Raw genomic sequence first — 11,923 nt, 5'->3', positions numbered from 1 at the left:
TTGGTGTCCTTAAATGAGCGGCAGCAAGGAAGCTATCCACACTTGTCCCATCTCCTGTAAAGGTATTCCTCATTCCGACTTTACCCAGTTGTTCATTCCTTCATTCTTGCCCGTGGGCAGGGTCGTTGGTCTTCTGTTATTGGTAACAAACTGTGTTCTCTTAAGGGTGGTGTGTCCCCATGACCTTCCTCCTACCACCGTAACCGGCGGTGGGAAACACCTTTGGCGAGGTTACGTATTGGCCATACTCGTTTAACTCACGGGCACTTAATGGAGTGCCGCTCTGCTCCTTATTGTCCAAACTGCACTGTCTTTCTTACAGTCGTGCATATCCTTGTTGAATGTTTTGACTTCCAGGACATGCGTGTCTTGCTACATAATGGGTAAGATCATTAAGGATCATTAAGGACATGCGTGTCTTGCTACAATAATGGGTCCCGACCATCCCTCGCGGTCAATTATCCCTCGATAGAATTTTTGGAAAATCGGATACCTTTGATATCGTTCGCGTTATGGGTTTGTGTTCTCAAATTGCCATCCTTAGTGATATTTAGCGCGCCCTACGATTATCCCGCACATTTGATGCTGCTACATAGCCTTCCAGAAGGATTGGTGCCTTCTTTTTATAATTACTTACGTGGCTGCTACTATTGGTGGACCTGCGCTCCACAGCACTCGCTCTGCTTGTCCCAGGTGAAGGTTGTCAACGTTGGCGCTTTGTCCTTCATCTTATTAGCGACTTCGAACCTTGGTGTCCAGAAAGTGCCAGCCGAAGTTAGGTGTAAAAAGTGGGAACAAGGATTCAGGATTTACTTATACGCATACACGTGGGAGAGTGAGAGTGTGTGGGTGTCCTCCCACCCCTCTTCCTGCCGAGTGGACAGCGTTCTGGGATCGTAATCCTAAGGTTCCGGATTCGATCCCCGGCAGAGGTAGAAACAAACAAGCAGAGTTTTTCTAACCCTGATGCTCCTGTTCACCTAGTAGTACCTGGGAGGTAGACATCTGCTACGGCCTCCTTACTGTTGATGTGTGTGTTAGAGATAGATATATGTGGTAGACATAGTAGAGGAAAATTGACTGGTTGAAAAGGCGGGTTCCAAGAGCAAATAGGTCTATTCTGCAGGCACAAATAGAAAGTAGTAAACAAATAGTAAACAAACACACACTCATACTCTGACTGACTGACTGAATGACTTTCTTACTGACTGACTGAATGACTTTCTTACTGACTGACTGAATGACTTTCTTACTGACTGACTGAATGACTTTCTTACTGACTGACTGACTGAATGACTTTCTTACTGACTGACTGAATGACTTTCTTACTGACTGACTGAATGACTTTCTTACTGACTGACTGAATGACTTTCTTACTGACTGACTGAATGACTTTCTTACTGACTGACTGAATGACTTTCTTACTGACTGACTGAATGACTTTCTTACTGACTGACTGAATGACTTTCTTACTGACTGACTGAATGACTTTCTTACTGACTGACTGAATGACTTTCTTACTGACTGACTGAATGACTTTCTTACTGACTGACTGAATGACTTTCTTACTGACTGACTGACTGAATGACTTTCTTACTGACTGACTGAATGACTTTCTTACTGACTGACTGAATGACTTTCTTACTGACTGACTGAATGACTTTCTTACTGACTGACTGAATGACTTTCTTACTGACTGACTGACGTTCTGACTGGCTGACTGACTGACGTTCTGACTGGCTGACTGACTGACGTTCTGACTGGCTGACTGACTGACGTTCTGACTGGCTGACTGACTGACGTTCTGACTGGCTGACTGACGTTCTGACTGACTGACTTTCTTACTGACTGACTTTCTTACTGACTGACTTTCTTACTGACTGACTGACTGACTGACTGACTTTCTTACTGACTGACTTTCTTACTGACTGACTGACTGACTTTCTTAGTGACTGACTTACTGATTTTCTTGCTGAATGACTTAATGACTTTCTTACTGACTTTCTTACTGACTGACTTACTGACTGACTTTCTTACTGACTGACTGACTTTCTTACTGACTGACTTACTGACTTTCTTGCTGAATGACTTAATGACTTTCTTACTGACTTTCTTACTGACTGACTTACTGACTGACTTACTGACTTTCTTACTGACTGACTTACTGACTGACTTACTGACTTTCTTACTGACTAACTTACTGACTTACTTTCCTGTCCACAAAAATAAGAGTTCCTATTAATCACACAATAAGTTGGGTCAAAGTTGGCGTATATTAAGGCAAAGCTTATTTAGACTTAGGATAGATTGGATTATTTAGCTCAAACTTTGGACCGCCATTAAGAGCATTACAATAGTACGAAATGATATCAAGTTATTTTTTTAGCAGAATTTTTGTACATTCTGCCAACTGTTAACGTAAGTGGTGGAAAGTTGCAAGGGAGGCTGGTATAACGAGCGTCTAGCATGACCTCGTTCTAAATGACTTAATAAATGAAGTTGACCTTAATCTCACAGTTCACATAGACTCGTGTTGAATGACTTCCATGGTTGCATATTTTTTGCGTGTTTTTTTTTGTGTATTTTTTGTAGGAAAATCATTTTTCTTTCGAATTTTCGGCATTATCTCGACAAACACACACATCAGGACAAAACACACATTTTAACCCCCTCTCCAGGAAAATACCGAAAGAGGAGTCGAACGGGAAAACCTTCCTAGTGTGGTACAGCATCCCTTGAAGCATCATTCTCAATACTGCCGGATCTCCAGAATATATGTAATGCGTTCCTGTTACCCTAAATGTTAATTCATTACATATATATAATCTGAAGATGAATTTTATAAATATAACGTATATTATGAAGAAAACAAAATCCAGCGCATTCCATTACATATTGATGCTATGTGGCATGATTTTTTTTCCTACCACAGACGTGGCCAAACATTTACAATGCTAACCAACATATATACATTTTCTTCTGTCCTCTATGGACAGGGAGGTACACACACAGTTGACCGGCCCAGATCTGTTACATATATAGTTCATGGATTTATTGAAAAATCAACTACTGAAGGCGATTGTGGTGCTTTTAAAATGCTTATCTAACGTACATATATGAATACATATATTTACGTCTGTTCAACATAAACAATGTTCGAGGTATTTTTTTTTTGTCATTAATTTGAGTTTACAAAGGTGAAATGCAATTCTGACCAGCTTACGAATACCCTGTATTCGCGTGTGCGCACGCACACGCACGCACACACACACACACACACACACACACACACACACACACACACACACACACACACACACACACACACACACACACACACACACACACACATTAGGAAGCATGGATGAACTTCCTAATGCATGGAATGCATTAGGAAGTGATGTGGTGGAGGCTGACTCCATACACAGTTTCAAGTGTAGATATGATAGAGCCCAATAGGCTCAGGAACCTGTACACCTGTTGATTGACAGTTGAGAGGCGGGTCCAAAGAGCCAGAGCTCAACCCCCGCAAGCACAACTAGGTGAGTACACACACACACACACACCGTAGGGGCCTCGTAGCCTGGTGGATAGGGCGCAGGACTCGTAATATATATATATATATATATATATATATATATATATATATATATATATATATATATATGTCGTACCTAGTAGCCAGAATGCACTTCTCAGCCTACTATTCAAGGCCCGATTTGCCTAATAAGCCAAGTTTTCCTGAATTAATATATTTTCTCTAATTTTTTTCTTATGAAATGATAAAGCTACCCATTTCATTATGTATGAGGTCAATTTTTTTTTATTGGAGTTAAAATTAACGTAGATATATGACCGAACCTAACCAACCCTACCTAACCTAACCTAACCTATCTTTATAGGTTAGGTTAGGTTAGGTGGCCGAAAAAGTTAGGTTAGGTTAGGTTAGGTAGGTTAGGTAGTCGAAAAACAATTAATTCATGAAAACTTGGCTTATTAGGCAAATCGGGCCTTGAATAGTAGGCAGAGAAGTGCGTTCTGGCTACTAGGTACGACATATATATATATATATATATATATATATATATATATATATATGTGTGTGTGTGTGTGTGTGTGTGTGTGTCGTACCTAATTGCCAGAACGCACTTTTCAGCCAACTATGCAAATCCCGATTTGCATAATAAGCCAAGTTTTCCTGAAATAATATATTTTCTCTAATTTTTTTCTTATGATATGATAAAGCTACCCATTTCATTATGTATGAGGTCAATTTGTTTTTATTGGAGTTAAAATTAACGTAGATATATGACCGAACCTAACCAACCCTACCTAACTTAACCTATCTTTATAGGTTAGGTTAGGTTAGGTAGCCGAAAAAGTTAGGTTAGGTTAGGTTAGGTAGGTTAGGTAGTCGAAAAACAATTAATTCATGAAAACTTGGCTTATTAGGCAAATCGAGCCTTGCATAGTAGGCTGAGAAGTGCGTTCTGGCTACTAGGTACGACATATATATATATATATATATATATATATATATATATATATATATATATATATATATATATATATATATATATATATATATATATATATATATATATATATATGTATGTCGTACCTAGTAGCCAGAACGCACTTCTCAGCCTGCTATGCAAGGCCCGATTTGCCTAATAAGCCAAGTTTTCATGAATTAATTGTTTTTCGACAACCTAACCTACCTAACCTAACCTAACCTAACTTTTTCGGCTACCTAACCGAACCTAATCTATAAAGATAGGTTAGGTTAGGTAGGGTTGGTTAGGTTCGGTCATATATCTACATTAATTTCAACTCCAATAAAAAAAAATTGACCTCATACATAATGAAATGGGTAGCTTTATCATTTCATAAGAAAAAATTTAGAGAAAATATATTAATTCATGAAAACTTGGCTTATTAGGCAAATCGGGCCTCGCATAGTAGGCTGAGAAGTGCGTTCTGGCTACTAGGTACGACATATATATATATATATATATATATATATATATATGTCGTACCTAATAGCCAGAACGCACTTCTCGGCCTACTATTCAAGGCCCGATTTGCCTTATAAGCCAAGTTTTCATGAATTAATGTTTTTTCGTCTACCTAACCTACCTAACCTAACCTAACCTAGCTTTTTTTGGCTACCTAACCTAACCTTACCTATAAATATAGGTTAGGTTAGGTTAGGTAGGGTTGGTTAGGTTCGGTCATATATCTACGTTAATTTTAACTCCAATAAAAAAAAATTGACCTCATACATAGAGAAAAGGGTTGCTTTATCATTTCATAAGAAAAAAATTATAGTAAATATATTAATTCAGGAAAACTTGGCTTATTAGGCAAATCGGGCCTTGAATAGTAGGCTGAGAAGTGAGTTCTGGCTACTAGGTACGACATATATATATATATATATATATATATATATATATGTCGTACCTAGTAGCCAGAACGCACTTCTCAGCCTACTATGCAAGGCCCAATTTGCCTAATAAGCCAAGTTTTCATGAATTAATTGTTTTTCGACTACCTAACCTACCTAACCTAACTTTTTCGGCTACCTAACCTAACCTAACCTGTAAAGATAGGTTAGGTTAGGTTAGGTAGGGTTGGTTAGGTTCGGTCATATATCTACGTTAATTTTAACTCCAATAAAAAACAATTGACCTCATACATAATGAAATGGGTAGCTTTATCATTTCATAAGAAAAAAATTAGAGAAAATATGTTAATTCAGGAAAACTTGGCTTATTAGGCAAATCGGGCCTTGCATAGTAGGCTGAGAAGTGCGTTCTGGCTACTAGGTACGACATATATATATATATATGTCGTACCTAGTAGCCAGAACTCACTTCTCAGCCTACTATGCAAGGCCCGATTAGCCTAATAAGCCAAGTTTTCATGAATTAATTGTTTTTCGACAACCTAACCTACCTAACCTAACCTAACCTAACTTTTTCGGCTACCTAACCTAACCTAACCTATAAAGATAGGTTAGGTTAGGTTAGGTAGGGTTGGTTAGGTTCTGTCATATATCTACGTTAATTTTAACTCAAATAAAAAAAAATTGACTTCATACATAATGAAATGGGTAGCTTTATCATTTCATAAGAAAAAAAATAGAGAAAATATATTAATTCAGGAAAACTTGGCTTATTAGGCAAATCGGGCCTTACATAGTAGGCTGAAAAGTGAGTTCTGGCTACTAGGTACGACATATATATATATATATATATATATATATATATATATATATATATATATATATATATATATATATATATATATATATATATATATATGTCGTACCTAATAGCCAGAACGCACTTCTCAGCCTACTATTCAAGGCCCGATTTGCCTAATAAGCCAAGTTTTCATGAATTAATGTTTTTTCGTCTACCTAACCTACCTAACCTAACCTAACCTAGCTTTTTTTGGCTACCTAACCTAACCTTACCTATAAATATAGGTTAGGTTAGGTTAGGTAGGGTTGGTTAGGTTCGGTCATATATCTGCGTTAATTTTAACTCCAATAAAAAAAAATTGACCTCATACATAATGAAATGGATAGCTTTATCATTTCATAAGAAAAAAAATAGAGAAAATATATTAATTCAGGAAAACTTGGCTTATTAGGCAAATCTGGCCATGTATAGTAGGCTGAGAAGTGAGTTCTGGCTACTAGGTACGACATATATATATATATATATATATATATATATATATATATATATATATATATATATATATATATATATATATATATATATATATATATATATATATATATATATGCACAGACTATATATATATATATATATATATATATATATATATATATGCACAGACTACCCTATTCCAGTAGCTGAAGTTTATAACTTCAGCTACTGGAATAGGGTAGTCTGTGCATTAAGCATTTGGCACTGAGTTTTCCCATATAACAGGAACCGATGAAAGAGCATCCGAGGTCCCACACTATCTCATTGCCTGGGAGAGAATTGGAGTTCTGGTTGGTTAAATACCCCAGAATTCCTACCTCTCTTATGGCTTTGAAGTATAGTGTAGTGGATACAGCATGCAACTGCCACCTTGTTGGTCAGTGTTCGAGTCCCCTGGTGGGTTGAGTGTCTAAAAAGTTATATATATATATATATATATATATATATATATATATATATATATATATATATATATATATATATATATATATATATATATATATGTCGTACCTAGTAGCCAGAACTCACTTCTCAGCCTACTATTCAAAGCCCGATTTGCCTAATAAGCCAAGTTTTCCTGAATTAATATATTTACTATAATTTTTTTCTTATGAAATGATAAAGCAACCCTTTCCTCTATGTATGAGGTCAATTTTTTTTATTGGAGTTAAAATTAACGTAGATATATGACCGAACCTAACCAACCCTACCTAACCTAACCTAACCTATATTTAAAGGTAAGGTTAGGTTAGGTAGCCAAAAAAAGCTAGGTTAGGTTAGGTTAGGTAGGTTAGGTAGACGAAAAAACATTAATTCATGAAAACTTGGCTTATTAGGCAAATCGGGCCTTGAATAGTAGGCTGAGAAGTGCGTTCTGGCTATTAGGTACGACATATATATATCTATATATATATATATATATATATATATATATATATATATATATATATATATATATATATATATTATTAATAGGGGGTACCACCTCAGGTGCAAGTGTAGGGACCCATAGCCTCGGAGAAGAAAATAAAGAGTACTCAGAGAAGACCTTGTGGATCCTCACTGAACACTTTGATATTTTCTTTTCCTACCACCCCTATTCTTTTGGTATGTGTGTATATATGTCTAAATTTATATGAAAATGTCATTACACAAAAAAAGTTACAACATTGGTTACATGCAGGGTACAAGGCTACTTGTCACAAGTTGAATAGCTCCTCCAGCTCCTCAGATGGCGGACAGGAACCATGGATGCAGTGAGCATTTCCTCTCTGGATTGCCACACTAAGGCGCTGAAAGAGAAAACTGGCAGCTCTAGGGTCTCTAGTTGTTTCGATTAGCTTAGACCCTAACTCCTTCAAAAAGCTAGCAGCACTTTTACCCCAGGCACCAAGTGTCTCTGAGGCAATGGTGACGAAATTGTAGTGGTGCTCAAGGTCTCTGTATTTACGTGACTTGGCCGCTTCCTGGTGATTGGCAGCTCCTCCTGCTTGTGTAGCACTGAAGTCAACATAGGTGTTGGCTAAAGTTGAAACGCAAGTGTAGTCCCACACCAACTGTCTAACATTCTTCCAGGGGTTCACCGTGATTCCGTCTGGGCGACCGACAGGCTCATCAGAGTTGTGGGACATTAGGTAACGGGGCTCTCTCTCTGCTGGACACAACCGGCTGTGGTAAGGCTTCTCTCTCTCTCTCTCTCTCTCTCTCTCTCTCTCTCTCTCTCTCTCTCTCTCTCTCTCTCTCTCTCTCTCTCTCTCTCTCTCTCTCTCTCCCTCTCTCTATCCTTCCCTCCCCAATGCACGAGGAGTGTGACGTCACAATAACGTCATAATGCTCTTGCCAGTACAAGTTTCAGACCCGACTAGCTGGTTCTTTTTCATTATGTTCATAATTTTCCTGGATATTTCTTTGTAGTTAGAGATGAAAGAGATATATTAAAAGCTTACGTCATACACGGAGACTTAAGATGATGCATAATAAATTGCTAATTATAAATATATTTTTTAAATACTGCAGCTATTAATACAAAAGTGAATTTTGTTTAATAAAACTTAAAAAGGGGTGAATTATTCAAATCGCTATTATGAGCAGGTAACTGAGGAGGCGAGTCTAATGGAGCGTCCGGAGCAGGTTGGTCGCCAGTGTCTGGGTAAACCCCAAGGTGGACAGAAACAACATCATGGGTGCTTCTGAACTAGCTTCCTTCTTGCTGCTGGCCACCGTTGTCTTAGCCTCTGTGACCTGCACTCTGGCCCAAGGTAACGTAGTTGTTCACTGTGACTAGCACTCTGGCCCAAGGTAACGCAGTTGTTCACTGTGATCAGCACACAGGCCCAAGGTAACGTAGTTGTTCACTGTGAACAGCACTCTGGCCCAAGGTAACGCAATTGTTCACTGTGACCAGCACTCTGGCCCAAGGGCCAGAGTGCTTCCTGTCTTTTTCCAATTTCCGATACGTTACAATAGCAGAGTTTTCTACAATGGTGACGTTATAGAACACTGACCTGCTAGAAGTGAGACCGTCGCAGTACCGTCCAGCCCAAGTGGTTGGATAGGATTTACCCATCCAAAAAGTAACCTGTTTTATCTGGTGTGTAGTTCATCGTCTCTAGGTATTCTACAAGTATATTTTCGATTGTTTTCTATTATCTTTATGGGGATTATCGTCATTGTTACCGGCCTCTAGTTTAGTGTTGTTATGTTTTACGTTTTTCTCTTGTTTCAAGCGTAGGTTAGGCAAATATGTGAATGAATTTCGGTGATTATAAAAGAGAGTTGATACGTATGCATTAATATGCTTTTATTCAGAATTCCGGTTGATTACTCCTGTCAGGATTATTTCCTCAGACCCCAGCGTAGAAATAGTGACACGGCTCCTCCCTCACTATTCACCAGCCAACACTTGTACTGGTGAATAGTGAGAGAGAGAAGAAACAACGCCCTTGCTTCTTGCCGATCAACGTGCTTATATCCCCGCTTCTTGTTCTTATGTCTCAGCTCCTTGTAATATTCCATTTCCCTCACATCCTACTACCTTGTGATGCGGGGTCTTAGCTCCCTCTGTCCTGGGTGCCACTGAACTCCCTGGGAGCACCTCAGTCCTCAACCCATCCTCGACTCAAGTCAATTACATCCAGCAGTCGACCCTACAGACGCATTCATAAATTTAAACATTCTGTTTATTCAAAACAGGAATTTTCTCATTTATAAATATATATTATAATATATTAACATATTGTGCATATTTAGGCATAGGTTAGGTTAGGTGTTTAGGTTCTGTTGGTGATTATTTGTATTTGTAGTACGTGGGTGAAGCATTTAGAGCGTTGCGATTCGAACAAAATTCGTCAGTGAAGCACTTGTTCCGGATATGTTCGAACGTCAGCAGTTGTGAGTCGTGTGTAAACCGCTTTTCATTCATAAACAGTGGGTTTGGTGGGTGCATGGAATCACTTTTGGATCTTTGTTTGGAGGACGGGCTGACAGACGACTCACAAATGATTTCGTTCGAACACCTCCGGAACAAGTGCTTCACTGACGAATTCTGTTCGAACCACAACGCTATAAATGCTTCACCCACGTACTACAAATACAAATAATCACCAACAGAACCTAAACACCTAACCTAACCTATGCCTATTTATACACAATATGCTAATATATTATAATATTAATTTATACTTGAGAAAATTCCCGTTTTGAATAACAGCATGATAATTAAAATATATGAATGCGTCTGTGGGGTTGACCGCTGAATGTAATGGACTTGAGTCGAGGACGGGTTGCGTCTGTAAACCGTTTTCATTCATAAACCAGCCCGTCCTCCAAACAAAGATCCAAAAGTGATTCCATGCACCCGCAAAACCCCCTGTTTATTTATGAAAACCGGAAAAAGTGCTTCATTTGCGAATTTTGTTCGAAATACAACGCTGTAAATGCTTCACCCACGTACTACAAATACAAATAATCGCCAACAGAACCTAACCACCTAACCTAACCAAACCCATGAATATATATATATATAAGCCTATACTTGCATAAACCACAAGTGAAGATAAACAATCTTTGGACAATCTTTGTGGTGTATGCAAGTATAGGCTTATAAGCTGGACACGAGTTCTCTCACATTGACAGTGGCTTGACGAAAATTGCAGACTGACCCCTCACTCATCTGGTGCCTTCGGGAGGTAGAGATGTTTGAGATATATATATCTCGAACTATCTACTTCTTTTGTAAGGTCTGATGGCGTAGTGGGTTAAAGCATACTAGTTATGCCAGCTACTGGAAGGTAGTTGTGCTTTCTGGGTTCGAGTCCCACTGGTGGGTGTTGTCCAAAGATAGTCCCACTGGTGGGTGTTGTCCAAAGATTATATATATATATATATATATGGACATTATGCTAATATTTTATAATATTAATTTATATTTGAGAAAATTCCCGTTTTGAATGAACAGCATGTTAAAATTTATGTATGCGTCTGTGGGGTTGACCGCTAGACGGGTTGCATAAACAGGGAGTTTGGCGGGTGCATGGAATCAATTTTGGGTCTTTGTTTGGAGGACGGGCTGTAGACCACTATGGGGTGTGGTTCCTTCCCGAACCCGGCCTTGCATCCGTAGCAAGTGAAGTAAACTCGATCCTCCTCGGCTTCCTTTTCTATCGTGTCGGTTGACACGGAAGTTCGGGTCCCTCGATCTAGCTTAGCCAACATAAAATTATCCCAATATGAAATATATATATAGCCCACAAGGTCACCAACTGAGCCCACTGATATACACGGCTCAGTAACACTTTACTCAGTAGTGGTATTATTAATTCTACAGTATAGCATCTTGTGCAAAGGTCTGGTGTGCAACAACTCAAATCGCCCTAACTATCGAGAAGATGGAAGAGATAAAGCAAACACTAGTAAAATTAATATGAACTTTACTGAGTGATAACTACATAGGTCAACAGGTGAGAAACTTCCGCTGCTCCGGTAGGAAATGGCAACACTCCAGGAAAGTTCCCTCTGGCAACTCTCTCAGCCGTCGCCATCCACTACTGTCTGTGAATGTCACTGTAGCACTTGTTCCCCTTCACTCACATACCCGTAAGCAAACCTGGCCCCGTACTCCACCAAATGTACTGCACGGATTTTATTCCCTCCAGCATATGATCACTGATAGTTCATAGATA

At 38.6% G+C, this 11,923-nt stretch overlaps 1 protein-coding gene across 1 annotated transcript in view; it reads left to right on the top strand.

Moving 5' to 3' along the window:
- Positions 1–8,845: 8,845 nt before the first annotated feature.
- Positions 8,846–11,923, top strand: part of LOC123758759 (venom protease-like) — a 17,224-nt gene continuing 14,146 nt past the window's right edge. Inside the window, exon 1 of the mRNA XM_045743418.2 lies at positions 8,846–9,001. Coding sequence (XP_045599374.1) covers positions 8,923–9,001 — 79 coding nt within the window. The 5' untranslated portion in view covers positions 8,846–8,922. The remainder of the gene's footprint in view (positions 9,002–11,923) is intronic.

Source organism: Procambarus clarkii, chromosome 22 (genome assembly GCF_040958095.1).
Source record: "Procambarus clarkii isolate CNS0578487 chromosome 22, FALCON_Pclarkii_2.0, whole genome shotgun sequence".
In the NCBI taxonomy this organism is placed as follows: domain Eukaryota; kingdom Metazoa; phylum Arthropoda; class Malacostraca; order Decapoda; family Cambaridae; genus Procambarus; species Procambarus clarkii.
The sequence above is the reverse complement of the archived record's forward strand: the minus strand, read 5'-3'. Positions and strand labels throughout refer to the sequence as shown.